This window comes from Gopherus flavomarginatus, chromosome 1, assembly GCF_025201925.1.
Source record: "Gopherus flavomarginatus isolate rGopFla2 chromosome 1, rGopFla2.mat.asm, whole genome shotgun sequence".
Taxonomy (NCBI): Eukaryota; Metazoa; Chordata; order Testudines; family Testudinidae; genus Gopherus; species Gopherus flavomarginatus.
The window spans coordinates 219027608-219046548 of record NC_066617.1 but is presented as its reverse complement, the minus strand read 5'-3'; the positions used below and the strand labels follow the sequence as shown (position 1 = coordinate 219046548).

The window sequence follows — 18941 nt, the reverse complement described above, 5'->3', positions numbered from 1 at the left end:
CAGGGTTCTGGACTTCTGCTGGAGCAGCCATTTTTCCAGGGGCCCCCAATTGGCCAGGGCGGTTTAGGTTGGATGTTAGGAAAAACTTCCTGTCAGAGTGGTTAAAGCACTGGAATAAATTGTGTAGGGATGTTGTTTAGTCTCTATCATTGGAGATTTTTTAAGAGCAGGTAAGACAATCACCTGTCAGGGATGGTCTAGATAATGGTTAGTGCTGCCATGACTGCAGGCGACTGGACTAGATGATCTCTCGAGGTCCCTTCCAGTCCTATTATTCTATGAATGGTGTTTTTTCATTTCAGTCTACAAATGTTTAAAACCTTTTCAAACATATTGTTAACATCAATTTCCCTGTTGCTTATTATTTTCTGGGAGTTACATATAAAAAATGTTGATAACCATGTAAAATGAGCAATACAAAACCCATTTAGTGCTAATATGCTAAAATTTCAGGGTTAATGAATCATAATCCTTTCACATTTCATATTCTAAACAACCCCGATATACTCAGTGAATAAATATATTGTACCCAGAGGACATAGATCATTACCTGAAGTGCATCCATTAATTTTATTACCTTGGGTACTGTGCATAGCAAATTGTGTTAGAGAATTTTTTATTATATAGTACCTTATATGCAGCAACTATGGGACTGTCATTTAACATGAAGTCTACCTTGTCAAGTTTATTTATCATTAGCCATGGATCCAAGATAGAATAATACCATTAAACTTTTTTTTTTTAGATCTCACAACTCCTAAGGATATTTGAAATGGCAACGTCAATGAGGCATCCTAATAAACTTCCTCCTTATCATGGTAGCATTAAATGTTGCATCATTACAAATTGATTTTAAAATCATTTTAACACCTCCCATCAGAAGTTCACTGAGTATTCATTTTGATACAGTAGGTGTTTTATCCTAAATCACCATAACAATTAAGAGTCCGCTCAGAAACCCCCACATCCTGCTTCACTCTTTCAATTTGCCAGCGGACTTTTAAGTTGAGAACATTTTAAAGAAAGGGATTGCATGATTTGCTCTTTTTTTGGGGGGGTGGGGGTAATGGGACCCTGAAGGTCCTTGCTGACACTTGGCCAAGGGGAAGCAGAGCAAGACTTCCCGTGGGGTACAGCCAGCACTCAAAAGCAGCCGAGTTTGCCCCAGTAATAGCCAGGTGCAGCAGCAGTAGTGACAGGAGAGGTTCTGCCTGGAGCCTTATGAATTGCTATTTTGGCAGCGTTAACCTCCCTTGTGGAGGCAGTCCCAGCCAGAGAAACAACACTCCAATCACCTCTATAGGCATTTCCCTGTCTGAAGAATCAGGTGGGAGTAAAGCACCTTGATGTCTGTAGACACTAGTGATGACAACAGAATGCTTTTTACTCTGGACATTATTTTCTATCTCCTGACTGGCTCTGTGCCCCAACCTATTCCTGCCCCTTTATTGCTATACTCAAACTGCCTATACTCCATCCTCTCTTCCAGTGCTTCTCTTCTCATTACTCCCTTTCCACCACTATTTTGTTCCTATTTTCCAATCTGACTGCAGTTTCAAAACAACAAAAAAGTAAATAAAGAAAGAAATGAAGCTAAGACATGTGTTCGTCATTACTCTGATCATTTCTCTCTTAAGATGTCTTTGATTTTTGTCTTTTTCATCTTTTAAATTCTTCACCTTCCTCTGTCTGCCCATGAATTCCACCAGTGGTCTAAATCTTAAATAAATATAAATTAACTCATTGGATGTCTTGTACATGATCTTATAAGAACAGAATATAAATTTTTGTAATCACATCATACTACTGAACAATGTTGGCAAGGAACATATTGTTTATTGGGTACCATAATAGTACTGGGTGTTCCTCAAGTGAGTTGGAGCTTCCATTTTGTTAAGCTTCTAAAAATTAAATAAATTAAACATCTCTTCTTCCAAATCAACCAGATATTTCTCCCTCTTTCCAATAGGCCACAGTCTAACTATCTCTGCAAAATCCAAAAATGTTCTCTAAACACAACTTCCTGCCACTATGATGATATATTTAATGGGAAAGTCGGAAGGTGTCTAAGCATGGCACTCTGTCTACAGAACTCTGGTCATCTGCTCTGTTGAAACCTTGGGCTCTCTGGAGCTTCACCAGAATCTCCTCCAGACTGCATTGTGCTAATAAAATTTGTGAATGACACAACGTTGGGAGGTATTGCCAATATGGAGGAGGACCGGAATATCATACAAGGAGATCTGGATGATCTTATAAACTGGAGTAATAGAAATGGGATGATATTTAATAGTGCAAAGTGCAACATCATACATTTAGGGACTAACAACAAGAATTTTTTTCTGTAAGCTGGGGATTTATCAGTTCGAAGTGACAAAGGAGGTGCAAAATCTGGGTGCATTGGTTGATCACAGGATGTCTATGAGCCATAAATGTGATGAAGACATGAAAAAGGCTAACACAATCATAGGATGCATCAGGTGAGGTATTTCTGGTAGAGATAGTGAAGTGTTAGTACCATTATGCAAGGCACTGGTGAGATCTCATCTGGAATACTGTGTGCAATTCTGGTCTTCCATGTTTAAGAAAGATGAATTCAAACTGGAACAGGGGCAGACATGGGAGACTAGGATGATCCAAGGAAGGGAAAACCTACTTTATGAGAAGAGACTCAAAGAGCTTGCCTTGTTTAGCCTAACCAAAAGAAGGCTGAGGGGAGATAGGATTGGGCTCTATAAATACATCAAAGGGATAAACACCAGGGAGGGAGATGATTTATTTAAGATGAGCACCATTGTGGACACAAGAACAAATGGCTATAAATTGGCCATCAACAAGTTTAGGCTCGAAATTAGGCAAAGATTTCTAACCATCAGAGGAGTGAAGTTCTGGAACAGCCTTCAAAAGGAAGCAGTGGGGGCAAAAAACCTAACTGGCTTCAGGACTGAGCTTGATAAGTTTATGGAGGGGATGGTATGATGGGACAATGTACGGTGGTGCGTGGCCCATCGATGACTGCCAGTAGCAAAAATCCCCAACTGCCCGAGACGGGGACACTAGCTGGGCAGGGCTCTGAATGACTACAGATAATTCTTTCCCAGGTATCTGCCTGGCGGGTCTTGCCCACATGCTCAGAGTCTAACTAATCACCATATTTGGGATCGGGAAAGAATTTTCCCCAGGATCAGATTGCCAGAGGTTAGGGGTCTATTTCAGGAGCGAGTGAGGTTCTGTGGCCTATAATGTGCAGGATGTCAGACTAGATGGTTCCTTCTGACATTAAAATCTATGAGTCCCACCTTTGATTCTGAATGAACTCTACACTAACAAGATTTGAAGTAAGCAATAATCTATAAGAAATTTTCAGATAGTTTATGTGCTGATCCCCAAATGGATTTCAACAACAGGCACAGAGAGAGAGGGAAGTTATCTGAATTATTCTGAATCTAAAAAAGAGTTTAAGCCTAAATCTCATATTGTGCTAAACCTAGAGTTGAGGTAAACTTCTGTTTTTTGTTCAATCCCAGTCTGGAGGTAATCCTATTTAATAGCAAATGTATTAACTCATAATGAATTGGAAGAATTAGACAGATAGACATTTCACAGTACTTACAATTCCAACAGGTTGCATATCATAGTTAACTTCCTCCATACTCAAGATATAATATTAAACACTTTGCTAGATATTCCAGCTACCAGCAAGTGAAAAAGAAGAGTTAAAATAATCTAATTCTCCTCTGCTGAGAATACTTATCTCATTTTACACTTTAACCTTGTGGTAATTATTGCACTTCTTAATTACTCTGTACTCTATTTATTTTGGAATTGCCTTTGTAGCTGTGGGTATACGAAAGTTCCATTAATATCAGGCTGAACAGCTGTGAAGGCTGCTCCCTTTTCCAAAAGGGTACTTGCCCCTCTAAAACTGCCAGAAAGGGAGAGTTCCTCATTACACAGACTACTAAGGCATTGTTCTTGCCAGGGTGGAGTCATACTCCTGCCAACAAGACTGTAATGATGCACAGCATGAGGTCAGGAGAACTGAGAGGGACACACTTAGTTACACTGATACACAGCTAGCATGCTCATTGCCAAAGTCCTAGTGGGAAGACACGTTCCTTCCGACAGACTGATATTTGGGAAACCTCATCTGTCTTTAAGGAGCCGCTTCCAACAATAATGCACAATCGTTGCTGTTACTTTAAGCAACAGTGGCAAGTGCCTTCCCTCCAAACAGCATATCATCATAAATAAATGTTAATTATTAATAAAAGAATCAAGCCAGAAGTGAGTTTGGACCTCTTCCTCTCACTGTGACCTCACAACTGGAGTTACAACATCATAATACCAGCCACATGCATGCACCATTTTGGGAGGTAAAGAGGGAACAGAGAATCACAAGTTGCAAGGGGGAAGTTAGAAGAGGGAATATCAGATGGAAGTGATCATCTGTTTGACACTAGGTGTAGCTGACACCTGGGCTTTGAAACAAAGAGGTAGCTGTGTCATGATACCAGTTCCTACTGGTTCTCCAACTGAAACCAAAAGTAGACAGCAAAAAAATGCAAATAGAATGGTCACTGGGGCAGTCAAGTGCGGTGCTGTTCCTCCCAGCCATGAGGCAAAATAGAAGGAGGAGTTTTTTATATTTTCTTATGTGCACTACATGGACCTGACTCTTGACTCAAACAGCTCCATGTTCACATAGCAAATAGTGCCTTACAAGCCTTGCACAATCCAGGGAAAGTATTCTTCCAGGCCAAATAGATTATTTTAAATACCAATTAAAAGAAAAGAAAAAAGAAAAATCTGCTATAGATTTTTTGTACAAGACCAATCACGGAAAAGGTCAGGATAAGGACTCTGTCCCAAGTAGGGTGAAGTTTCATGAGGTTCTGCTTCATAGATTTTCCTCTGTATTGTTCATTGTGCTTAGAAACGAGACCGTTACAATTTGTCTATCCTTTAAATCTATGACAACTTGGCAGGCCAGGGCCATTGCTTGAGACACTGTGCCTACACACTGCTGCTGGGGGGTGACTGTACAACCACCTAGGCTCACTCACATTTGGTTGTCATGGCAACTTAGTATTTTATTCACTTGTGAAGTTAAGTTCTCTGCTGTTTATCATAACAATTAAAGAAACCCTGCAACTTCAAATAGCACCCCATTCAATTTTACACTCCACTCTCTAGTTAATAGTTCCATACCTAATTTTTAACTTGTTGAAGGTCAGCTGTATTGCAACTGCACTGTGTAGGCCCAAAATTTTGGAAGAGCTATGGATCCACAAGGTAGTGACAGATGTGGATACACAGCACTTCTAATAATCAAGCCCTGCCACTTTTGTCTGTAAACCTTTCTCTAACAGCTTCCTCCAGGATACTGTATCTTTGCTTGTACTATTGAAAACCATAGTTAAGAAAACCCTTTTACTATCATTATTGTTTTCCAATATTTAATTTACTGTGTGTAACCACTACATAATAAAGTAACCAATGCACATTAAACTGAGAGACTGGAACAAATACTAAGTTGCAAGCTGTTCATATTTTACTTGTATGAAAATGGTAGTAAAGGAGAAACATAACATTCAACCAGCTTAGGTCCAGAGTCTGCCCTCCTTATTTTGATTTCTGCTATCATATTTGACAAATAATTCCATTTAATCAATGGGACACATTAAGGTGAATCAGCATAGCAGAATCTGCCCCTAGTTCCTAGTAGAACTGTTTGTAGATTTTATTGCAGTGCTGGGAAATATTTAATGTAATGAAGATGACAATTTCTGGTTTTAGTTTGTCACGTTGCACTCAAAAGCATATACCACTGCAATTTTTCTTCAGTGTGTATTTCTCCTGTTTTACAATAAACCCTTCCTCTTTTGCTAGGAAAAAAAATCTAAAAGCTCACAACATATCAGTCAAGTCTGGAAATTAACAGGAAATTTTACAAATTCAATTATCAAAGTATGTGATGGGGCTCCTGCCCCACATGAACATGAGAACGGCCATACTCAGACCAAAGGTCCATCCAGCCCAGTATCCTGTCTACCGACGGTAACCAATGCCAGGTGCCCCAGAGGGACTGAACCTAACAGGTAATGATCAAGTGACCTCTCTCCTGCTATCCATCTCCACCCTCTGACAAATAGAGGCTAGGGACACCATTCCTTACCCATCCTGGCTAATAGCCATTAATGGACTTAACCTCCATGAATTTATCTAGTTCTCTTTCAAAACCCGTTATAGTCCTAGCCTTCACAACCTCCTCAGGCAAGGAGTTCCAAGGGTTGACTGTGTTCTGTCTGAAGAACTCCCTTTTTTCATTTTAAACCTGCTGCCCATTAATTTCATTTGTTAGCCCCTAGTTCTTACATTATGGGAACAAGTAAATAACTTTTCCTTATTCACTTTCTCCACGCCACTCATGATTTTATATACCTCTAGCATATCCTCCTCTTAGTCTTCTCTTTTCCAAGCTGAGAACTCCTAGTCTCTTTAATCTCTCCTCATATGGGACCCGTTCCAAACCCCTAATCATTATAGTCACCCTTCTCTGAACCTTTTCTAATGCCAATATATCTTTTTTAAGCTGAGGAGACCACATCTATATGCAATATTCAAGACTTGGGCATACCATGGATTTATATAGGGGCAATAAGATATGCTCTGTCTTATACTCTATCCCTTTTTGAATGATTCCTAACATCCTGTTTGATTTTTTGACTGCTGCTGCACACTGTGTGGACATCTTCAGAGAACTGTCCACGATGACTCCAAGATCTCTTTCCTGATTAGTTGTAGCTAAATTAGGCCCCATCATATTGTATGTATAGTTGGGGTTATTTTTTCCAATGTGAATTACTTTACATTTATCCACATTTTATTTCATTTGCCATTTTGTTGCCCAATCACTTAGTTTTGTGAGATCTTCTTCATAGTCTGCTTTGGTCTTAACTATCTTGAGTAGTTTAGTATCATCTACAAATTTTGCCACCTCACTGTTTATCCCTTTCTGAAGATCATTTATGAATAAGTTGAAGAGGATTGGTCCTAGGACTGACCCTTATGGAATACTACTAGCTACCCCTCTCCATTCTGAAAATTTACCATTTATTCCTATCCTCTGTTCCCTGACTTTTAACCAGTTCTCAATCCATGAAAGAATCTTCCCTCTTATCCCATGACAACTTAATTATGTAAGAGCCTTTGGTGAGGGACCTTGTCAAAGGCTTTCTGGAAATCTAAGTACATTATGTCCACTGGATCCCCCTGGTCCACATGTTTGTTGACCCCTTCAAAGAACTCTAATAGATTAGTAGATTTCCCTTTACAGAAACCATGTTGACTTTTGCCCAACAATTTTTGTTCTTCTATGTGTCTGACAATTTTATTCTTTACTATTGTTTCAACTAATTTGCCTGGTACTGATGTTAGATTTACCGATCTGTATATGCCAGGATCACCTCTAGAGCCTTTTAAAAATATTGGTGTTACATTAGCTATCTTCCAGTCATTGGGTATAGAAGCTGATTTAAAGGACAGGTTACAAACCATAGTTAATAGTTCCGCAATTTCACATTTGAGTTCTTTCAGAACTCTTGGGCGAATGCCATCTGGTCCTGGTGACTACTATTAAGTTTATCAATTAAATCCAAATCTCCTCTAGTGACACATCAATCTGTGACAATTCCTCAGATTTGTCACCTACAAATGCCGGCTCAGGTTTGGGAATCTCCCTAACATCCTCAGCCATGAAGACTTATGCAAATAATTCGTTCAGTTTCTCTACAATGACTTTATGGTCTTTAAGTGCTCCTTTTGTATCTCAATTGTCCAGGGGCCCCACTGGTTGTTAGCAAGCTTCCTGTTTCTGATGTACTTAAAAACATTGTATTACCTTTTGAGTTATTGGCTAGCTGTTCATCAAATTCCTTTTTGGCTTTTCTTATTACATTTTTACACTTAATTTGACAGTGTTTATGCTCCTTTCAATTTACCTCACTAGAATCTGACTTCCACTTTTTAAAAGATGCCTTTTTATCTCTCACTGCTTCTTTTACATGGTTGTTAAGCCACAGTGGCTCTTTTTTAGTTTTTTTACTGTGTTTTTTAATTTGGAGTATACATTTAAGTTGGGCCTCTATTACGGTGTTTTTGAAAAGTGTTCATGCAGCTTGCAAGGATTTCACTCTAGTCACTGTACCTTTTAATTTCTGTTTAACTAAACTCATTTTTCCATAGTTCCCCTTTCTGAAATTAAATGCCACAGTGTTGGGCTGTTGAGGTGTTCTTCCCAACACAGGTATGTTAAATGTTGTTATATTATGGGTCACTATTTCCAAGCTGTCCTGTTGTAGTTATCTCTTGAGCCAGATCCTGTGGTCCCCTCAGGACTAAATCAAAAATTGTCTCTCCCCTTGGGGCTCTAAGGGGTTAATAGAGCCCTAGGGAAGCAGCCAATCAGAGAAGGGTTGAGGGGAGCAGCAGTCAGGGTCAAGCAGGTCCATATAAAAAGGAAGCTACAGAGCAGGGGAGGGTAGCTGTCTGCTGGGAGCCCAGGGAGGAAGGACTGTGTGTCTAGAGGGCTGAGGGAACTGACAGCACCCTGGACAGAGCAGTGCTGCTAGCAGGGACTGGGGGAATGAGAGTGCGCGATCCTGGCTGGCTGCTGGGGTTTGCAGGCTGAGGCCCTGCAGCAAGAGAAAAGAAGATGCAGGGATCATGAGGAAGTTGCCAGACAACTGGCTGCAATAGCCACTAAAGGAAGCATACTTCAGGTCCTCCGGAAGGGGAGAGCACAGTGTGAGGCATGGCTGGAGGGCTGTGTCACTGCAGAGGAAGCTGCTGTCCTTGGAGAGACGGGGGTCCTACAGCAGGAGTGACAGTTGTGAGGCACTACCCGAAATGGGCACACTACCATGCAGAGCTAATTCCCAAGACAACCAGCAGGAGGTGCCAGAGTGGTGAGTGAACTCTATTACAAAGTAAAACATGTTTTTTAAAAAATAAAAAAAAAATCTGAAATTTGGCTAAACCATTACATCTGAATTTTTAAATACCATAAATCTCTTCCAAAATATAATTAGATGTCTGTACACTCCGCTACAATATAAAATATTGCAAAAGCCATATAATCAGATATGATTAATTTTCAAAATGGCTAAGAGAATTTTGACTATATTCAAAGCTCCTGCTCTCTGAAATAATTTTAAATGAACTATAGTCTCTTCAAAACTTGAATATAGTCAGAAAGCAAGATTAGAATCTTAGTTTCTGCGCATAACAAACTGTTAACACATACTACAGTATTGTGAGCATTACAGTTTGCTCCATTTCCTTTCTTGGTAGTAAGGTTATGTTTTTGTTTCTACCCCTTTCCAATTAATAGCATCACAATTTTCTTATTATTTTTGAATATTGGGGCTAACAGTTTGCCAGCTCAGTCTGGAGCAATAGGGCAATTCACTTATGTCTGAATAGCAAAGAAATGCTAAAAGGTCATAGCATGTTCAAGCCAATTCACTTGTTAGCAGAGATCAAAAGGAGATGTTGATTGCATTGTTTTCTCCTATCTGTATTCTGTTGTCTTCTATCACATTACATGTAGTTACATTATGTATACCCTGTAATAAGATAATCCTAGATCAAAGGTGTATTTACTAGATATTTAAACTTCATCAAAATGAATGAAAGATTCTTTGGATTCCTGTAACAAAATGCACTATGTATGCATCTATAATTGGCCTGCTCATCAAACAGAATTTAAGCCTTGGAACTGTAAATGAAGCAGCACGCTAACTTCAAAGCATGGGTCATGGTGTTCAACAATGGGAAATCCACTCTGCATTTAGTCAACAGAGAAAAAGCCCATGCTGTCATGGAGATACTTGCCAGATTGCTTTCTGGGGAAAACCACTATAAGAGTGGATCCAGGGAGCGATATTGTATCTCTGTACTGTTTTGGATTTTAACAGGATGGAATACTGAACAAATGGCCCACGATCCCATCACTACATCTCTGCTATCATATTGGCCTTACAAATTTTGATTCACCTGTTAATGTATTTTACCTGCTTTAACCTCTCAATAACTGATTTCTTTTTCTTAGCTAATAAACCTTTAGTTAGTTTACTAGAGAAATTGGCTGTCAGTGATGTCTTTGGTGTGAGATCCAGAGTCGTCATTGACCAGACTGACCCTTTGAGGTTGAGAGTAACTGAATGTGAGATGATTTTTTCTTTTAATAACCTTTCATCACAAAGTCCAGCTTTGGGTGGTAAACGGGGGCTGGAGAGCCTAAGGGGACTGTGTGTGGCTCCAAGACTAATATAGGAATCCAAGAGTGCACATTTGTTACTGGCTTGATGAAATCTTGGTGAATATACCATCAGTTTGGGGTGCCTGTACTGTTTTCTAACAGGCTGAGCTGAGGCTGGCTCTCTCAGTGGTGGGTCACTCCAGACAGAGTGACAAAAATATAAAGCAAAATTAACTTACCATTCCATTCAAAAAGTGCTTTGCTAACAGAATTCTTGTGTATTTATCCCATCCCTAAGATTATCATCTATTTCAAACCCCATGTCATTACCATTCACCATCTGTTCCACCAAGGCCTCTGCTGATCTGCTGGTGTCTTGCAGTTTCCTGTACTTCTCAGACTTTTCTCGCTCGATGGCCTGTAGCATGACAGGAAATGTGAGAATTTAGACAGAGATTTTGAAGACACCAAATAATTAATCTGTACATCCTCTACCACCATGAAATCTTTTTACCCTGTCAAATCACCCTGCTAACCTCCTGACTTGACAACAGAACAAACATCACAAAGTTGGATATGCTTCTGGCCACATAACTTTAGGAAAGAAAGGTCAAATAATAAATTTCCATGTGCAAGCATGACAAGATTATTTGATAAATGATACATGTATGTCCTTTATAGACAAATAGCACAATTTCCCCATGTGCCCAGAAGGACAGACAAGTTCTACCAGAATTCAGTGGGAAATAATTGTCTTACTGAAGCCCAAAAGATCCTTGAGTTATGCACCCAGAAGTCTGAATGCCTCACACAGGTGCGTGCAGCACCAGTGAGAACACAGTAACTCAAGCTGGACTTTGCAGTGTGGACCCAGGAGCTGATCTCTCGCTCTGAAAATGCAGTGAAGACATACTAAGTGACCTGACTACAAAAGGTGTTGAGAGCCCTCACAACTTGTAATGAAGCCAAATAAATTAGGCCACTGCTTTAGATACCTAAGTATAGATTTAGATGACTAACATTACACTCCTTATTTACATAGATAAGTATATATAAACACACTTTTTTAAAGTGATACTGGACTTGAAATAGCTTTTAAAAATGCATTTATTTTAACAAAGATGATTAAAGTGCATTAAATATTAATACCAATACTTTTCTGTTGAGAAGACACTTAATTTGTACATCACAACTATCAGTGCGTGAATTAACAGCAGCAATGCTCAAAATACCTCAAATTAATTCAAAATTGGTTCTCACTTCTTCAAAATTATCATGCTAACAGAATCATACACAGTAAAAATGGACTTTCTGAATACAATGTTTTTCACTGTACCTGAAAATTTGGGGATTTTGCATATTTTTGTATCAAAATGAATGGCTTGAAAAAAATAAAGGAAATAAAATTGGAAAGTACAAATGTATATTTTTAAAATGAATTTAAGCACTGATTCTACAATGGGATGTACAAAGACAGAATCCTGACCATGCAGATGTCCTCAGTGATGCCAATGTAGCAGATAGAGCCTAACTGTGCACATCTTATACCAGGCCTGGGGCTTCAGAGAGCCACCTTCAGCACCCTCACACACTCCTATTCACACATATCCAAGGCCTACCATTATCTCATTGTATGTTTTATCATGAATTATATATACACATAGCTGCAATCTATTCTTATAATACCTTTCATCATATATTTTAATAATTTTATATGTCCACTGTAACAATATACCAAATTTTACAGAAAATATTTACATCAATTTAATTTTGTGCAAATAACACATCTGAAATAATGAAGATGAGGACTGATGTTTAGTGAGGAATTAAGTTTGGAAACACTTTGGTAAGCATACGTTTTATTATACATTTATAGACACACACATAAAAACAGAGGTTATGAAATACTGCATGATAGTGTGATGTGGTATCTAGATTTTATCAGAATGAATTTAAGGTGACTGCATTACTCACTTATGGCTTGCATGGGTCATTCCTAACAAGTACAAATAAAATCTTTATGCCACATCATCATGTGTTTTATATGTCACATACATTACAGAAAACCTGTTGTAGAAATGCACTTTAGAGAGCTTTAAAAATGGACATTGGATTGTTTTGTTTGTTTCACTCTGCCTGTAAAGCTAGGTGATGTAGTTACCCTTAGTCTAACTGTAGAGAGGCCAGAAGGAACCATAAAAGCTACTCTAATGAATCTATATATAGATTATTTATATATATTTTTATGTATTTATATATAGAATACTGATTTTTCTAAGCATAAAAATGACAAGGCATTTAAGTTTGTGATCCTGAACCTTCCAAAGCCAGACACAAATACTGTGAGTGTCAGTGGAAAGTTCAGAAACTCCCCTTCCATATGGTAAAAAGTTCCTATTTCCAGAAGATAACAGACTTTTCATAGTTCTGACATTTTTACATCTATAGAAAACATGTCACTAGCCCAAGACAAATTTCATCTTTTGAGGTCCTTAGTCGAGGTTGTATTTTGGGGGCAGAAAGGGGAAATATTTACTGCTGCTTATCAATGCTGATTAGTATTGTCCCACTGTTGCCCTGTGCGCCCACCAGCTCGCTGCTGTATCCATCAGTTGTCTGTCTTATTCTTCGATTGTAAACTCCTAGGACTGTCTCTTCATTAGATATATGTACAGTACTTAGCGCAGTTGGATGGGAGATTCCTCGGAGCTAATGCAAGCCAAATAATAATGATTGCTATCATCTTGGCAGGCTGATTTTTTTTAAAAGTGATTTTTTTAAAGCTAACTTGAGGTGTGTGCACATGTTGGAATAAGTCCCATAAATTGTGGATTAAGGGTATAGATGAAATAGTCAATGTTGCATGATGAAGAACCACATGAATTAATTTCTCACATGGACAGAATTGCCATGTGAGTGGGGTATGTGTCACCTCCCTTCCCCTCCCCAGCCCATGTGCATGTATATCCATACAACAAGATGGTAAATATAATGTTAAGATTGTATTCAAAAGTCTGAAAATGCCGAAGTAAAGGCGGCCTACACAACATGAATTCTGCTCCCTTGTGCGTATGCATTTTGAGATACTTTGAGATTATTTTTAAGTACATGATTACATTTTTCCACAGGTCTCATCATCATTAATTCTGCAGGCTCAGCAGTGCACAGTGAATGAAATAACTTTTAAATATTTATGGTCAGCCTCATAAGTTATTTCCCTGTGCCTCATAAATGGTGCATCACCCATTCCTGCACTGAATGAAGCAGTGGGTCCTGTCAACATCCCTCTCATTTACCTCTTCAACCCTCCATTATTATGTATTTCTCATCTTCTGTAGTGGATGAGGTAGTACTCTTCTGGACCCAAGACTCATTCACTACAAAAGTGGTTTGAGGTTAAGATTGTGCAGAAAACCTTAATTTTAGCATTTCCAGACCTTTGAGTGCTACATATTAGAACTTTAACAACTGCAGTAGTCAAACATTTTCTGAGGAAAAGTTTTTCCATTGGAAAAGAGGGCTTTTTTTTTAAATCAATATTTTTCACACAAATATTGTCAATCAATTTTTCATGTTTCAATATTTTTCTCGAAAAATAAAACATTTTGGAAACAAAACATTTGTGGAAAAATATCCTTAATTTTTAAGAATTTTTCTGTTTTTAAATGCAAATTTTCCCTCACTTTCTGACTGTGCTTCAATTAGCAAAAGCTGTGAAAAAAAGTCAAAGTGTGGAAAAATCTACTTTCCCATGCATTATTGTTGTTTTCCAACTTCTGCCAGTTGGCAGTCAGTAACAAAATATTGAAAGTTTGACTGAGAGAAACAGTAACACTTACAGATTTAAGTAGTCTGTTAAAATTGAAATGTGAACATGTTACTTCTAAAACTGAAATGTGTTTTTTCCTTACCTTCCCACTTTTCATTCCTGTTTCCCAGCTAGTGCCACTGGAAAAAGTTGGGAAACAGTAACCAAGTATTTGAAAGTGAGCAAAAAACCCACTTGACTCACACTTTTGAAATTTCCTACAGGAAAAACTAGAGTTTCCAATGGGAAATTTCAAATGCAAGAAAAATTCTCATTTTCCAGTCAACTTTACTTGACAGTCTCTTTATGTGTGGTTATTTTTGTAAGTACTTTGTTAGCTTAAAAAAAAAACGATAATAGGAAAAAAAACCCATGTGCATCTATTTTCTAGTCAGCAGTAGAACACTTCACTCCTACGCAAAATGCTATACTACCCACACAGTGAGACAACAGTTCATGCCCCTTCGTGATAATCTGATAAGAGCAGACTATCACACTACAGGATCTTATTCAGATATAATAGTTTCATCTCATCAGCAACCAACATTTAAAATGTTTTATTCTTAAATCTACAGTGGTACGTCAGGCACTGTTCACAAAAACACTTTAAAAATTAAAACTCCTCAATTTGGTCAATAGAAATGTAAGGTGTCATTCCCCACTCTCCACCATGCAGGCCCAATCCTGAAAAACTAGGAGGCTACTATTGAATCATATGATTTTATTTGGTAACAAATTATCCAAGATCATTACATGCAGCAGTACCATGTCTACAATGGAAACATTAAACATATGTTAAATCGTTGCTGTCTGATTCCCAGTTTTGATACACCAGCCGCAAGCTGCACAGTGAGAGTTTCTGTTCAAAATCTTAGGGCTTGTCTACACAGTTAGTCATTGCTTGACAAACCAAGGTGTGAACGTACAGTGTTGCATACAAAGTTGTAAGGATAAGTCCTAAGCTATAAGATGCAGAGTTCAACTTCTTTAAAAAAGGTTTTGATCCAAACACAATATGTCTGTAAAGTAGCTCTAAAAGGCAGCTATAAAAGGAAAAAAAGAAAATTTAGGAGCTTGAGATCGCTAAGGGGCCAAATTTAAGTGGTCTGATCATTGTACTTTGTGAACTCTCCCATATTTCCAAAATTTGAGTTTCTGGTAAGTTTAAATTCAACTCTGAATTTTCAGGCTTCTAAATGTTATTTTCTTCACTAACTACATCATTGTAAATATGTTTATTGTTAAATTATTGATATATATTCTCAACCTTGGATGACTTGTTAAAGTTTTCTTTCTAGTTAATTTTCATTATTTTCTCCACCTAAGCCCTTTACATTCAGATTCACAGTAACAAAGGAACCTGTCATTATAGCTGAACAAGGAACATTTTAAAGCATTGTTAAAATTGTTTTCTGTAATGTACATATCACATACAGAATTCATCAAGGTGTGGAATAGGGTAAAAGGTTTCATTGGCATTCATTTTAGATTACATACATTAATGGTCATTCCATAATGAAACCTTCATACCACATAACCATGTATTCCTGATAAAGCACCATATAAGACCAAAATAAAGAGATATCCCGTGGACTTTGGATCAGATCCATAATCTCTCTCTGCTCCTGTGTGCGAATAAACCCAGTGTCTGTGTGTACATATGCACATGTGTATGCATGCCTATATATATTTATAGGTGTAGGGGTGGCTGTGTGCGTATGTAACAGTATAATACATGTATACAGACAGCCTCATTGAATCATCATTTCTATAATCTTTATTGTTTTTGTCTTAACATTTGTAATTAAATAGTTCTAGTCAATAGCTGACTTTTGACTCTGGAGATGCAGATTTCGGCAGGCAGCCCATACCCCATCATCTTATTTTTCCTTGTTCTGACTCTTATTTCCACAGAAATAAAAGTGAGAACTGGCAGCCAGCAGTTGTGAAAGCTCTTGTTAATTTAAGGTGCTGGCTGCCACTTCCCACCTCTGCTTCCATTTCCAAGGAGAGAGAGGTTGTGTCTGAAAAAAATCAAGTACAGGCAAGTTTTCAAATCTGGCTGTTTAAAAACTTGCCCTTACTTTACTTCTGCCAGCAGCTGAGCAGTGTCCAGTACAGATTTTGGCCACTAGCTGTCCCCAATGATCTTTAAAAGTTTCCCCTCTTGTCAAGGCTGATTCCCCACTCTGTCACTTCGAGTGCAGAAGGTAGGGCCCCACAGGGATTCTAAAAATGAATATTTGCCATTCCAGGCTTGTATTAAACTCCCAAGGTTACAGCTTCTCTCTGACCTTGGCTTGGTAAATGCTGCCACCACCCAAATGCCAAAAAACAACAACCCTTGGATCCAGGAAGGAGCACTTGGAAATTCCTCCCTGTGGGGCACCCTCAAGCCCTTTCACACACACTCCCTCCAGGGAAGAGCTCAGAAAGAAAAAGGAAATTAGCTGTTTCCCCCAGCTAATCAAGCAGCATATGCACAAACCTCTCAGGACACCAAAAATCCAATCCTGTTCTTAAAAAAGATGAATTTTATTAAAAACAAAAAGTAAGAAAATACATCTGGAACTTAGGCTTTTGCTAGATTTAAAAGAGCAATTCCAAAAATTAAGCACCCAAAATAGCTTTCTTGGGAGTTAAGCTTAAAGGTTACAAGCAAACAAAAGCATCTGAGGTTAGCACAGAGGAGATCCAAAAACCAAAATAAAGAAATAACCTGGTAGCATCTAACTAAACATTCCCTATTCAAATTATTCCTTTTGGGTATGGAAAGTACTTTTCAAACCTTACATGGCATTTCTGCTTACAGCATTGCTACTCAATGTTCCTGCAGCCCAGAGAACAACTGACAAAGGGAAAATTTCTTTCCCCATTTAAAAAAGTTCAAGCCTTCCCATTGGCTCTTTTGGTCAGGTACCCACTCTTTTTTCTTTACCTGGGGGACTTTTTAACCCTTAACAGGTAAAGCAAGTAAAGAACAGCTTCCAAGAGGGATTTTACAGCTAACTGGCTGGCTGGGTGTCCATCAAAGGGAGCTATCTTCCTCTTTATTTATCACACTGCACCTGCAACCTGTAGACCCTCAAATGAGGAGTTACTCAAGGCAAAATGTAATCTTTTAAAAATAAAGATGTTGCTCCAAACCTAACTCAGCTGTGGTCTTTTTATAAAGATTTTCAGTGTTAACCTGAGACAACAATGTTTGTTATTTCTCCCATTTCTTTTTAGAAGAGGAAGTCCTTCATTTTTTCCCCTAACCTGCATCCCAATCTTTGATCTCAGAAACAGATTTTTCTGCACTGTTTCCAGCACAGGTAATTGGAAAAAAGCTTTCCAGTCATGGTACTACTCACTTTCTAAGGTTGTCTATGGAAGATCTGAAAGATCCTGTTGTCTCCAATCCCTTGAACCCAACTTCCAATATTACAGTATCTGGGTGGACCAAAATGGAGAGGAGGACCATGCAGGAATCCAATCCAGCAGAGTTTCATGTAATATATCTTTTGGCAAAGAGATCTGAAAATATGGTGCTCCTAATGGCCTCTCACCCCCAAACTCTGCCTCTCCATCAACAAAAGAGGAGCAAGTATAGGAACCCAACTAGAGTATGAGGCAAGAGCTGCTGGGAACCACAGTTGGGAGCAAATTAGGTCTGTGGTTCACCTACCTCCATCTCTCACTTGCAGGGACATAGATCACCGCCTCCTTGGGAGCAAAGGAAGGAAAGGAGGAGGGCAGTGAACGAACCATGGCTCCTGAATACCTAAAGTACATTATAAAGTATTATAAAACTGACATTAGTAAGGGGAACATCTTATTGGCTAAGGCCATCTGTCATAAACAGATAGCTAAGGGTTAATGTCTCTTTCACTTATAAAAGGGTTAATAAACAGTGACCTGAAACACCTGACCAGAGGACCAATCAGGAGACAAAATACTTTCAAAACTGGGTGGAGGGAAGTTTGGGTGTGAGTTCTTTGTTCTTCTCTCGGAGGGTCTGAGAGAGACCAGACATTACTACAGGCTCTCTGTGTTTCTTTTCATAGAGTAAGTAAAACAGGTGGTTTAGGCTTTTTAATTGTTTTAACTCTATTTGCAATTGTGGATCTGGCTGGTTAACTTTTATATGTGTAGTTGCTGGGAATATTTTGATTTGTATTGGTACTGGTGGGAAAGTCTCTTTCTGGTGTCTGTAAGCTATAAGACCCTGTAATATTTACATCTTGAAGTTACAGAGATAATTCTTTACTTTTTCCTTTCTTTTATTAAAAGATTTCTTTTTAGAGAACCTGATTGATTGGTTTTTCTCTGTTTCCCTTGTTTTATCCCAGGGGATTGGGATAACTCACGAGGATGGGTGGGGGAGATAGGGAGTGATAAAATCTCTCTCTGTTTTCCTTGAATCTGTTTGCCTCTTTGAGGAAGGGAAGGGAGGTGCTTCTCTGTATGGTGATTTAAGAGGTTAGATCAGTATCTCAGAATAGCCCAGGGAGGGAAATTCTGGGGGGGGGAGAGGTGGGGAATGGTTTATTTCTCCTTGTTTTAAGAACCCAAGGGATCTGGGTTCTTGGGGTCCCCAGGGAAGGTGGGGAGGTCAGAGTGCCCCAAAACACTATATTTTTGGGGAGTGGCAGCCTATCAAATCTAAGTTGGTAATTAAGCTTAGGGAAATTCATGCTAGTATCTCATTTTCTGGACTCTAAGGTTTAGATTTGGGAAAGATTGCTAGGACACCATCTGATTGTGCAAGTGTTCAGAATAATTACAAAGATCTGGGCAAGAGCTAATTTGCCAACTTTGAGGTGGTTATGCTCCTAAAAACGGAAACAAAGGGAACCTTCAATTATTAAAAAAAAACCAAAACTA

The 18941-nt window shown here is 38.6% G+C and overlaps 1 protein-coding gene across 11 annotated transcripts in view; it reads right to left on the bottom strand.

Moving 5' to 3' along the window:
* The window catches only part of DMD (dystrophin), a 2125007-nt gene that overhangs the window by 1254416 nt on the left and 851650 nt on the right, over positions 1 to 18941 (bottom strand). For all 11 annotated transcript variants that reach the window (XM_050936430.1, XM_050936437.1, XM_050936440.1 and 8 more), the window contains one exon: positions 10595 to 10682. In XM_050936430.1, coding sequence (XP_050792387.1) covers positions 10595 to 10682 — 88 coding nt within the window. The remainder of the gene's footprint in view (positions 1 to 10594; positions 10683 to 18941) is intronic.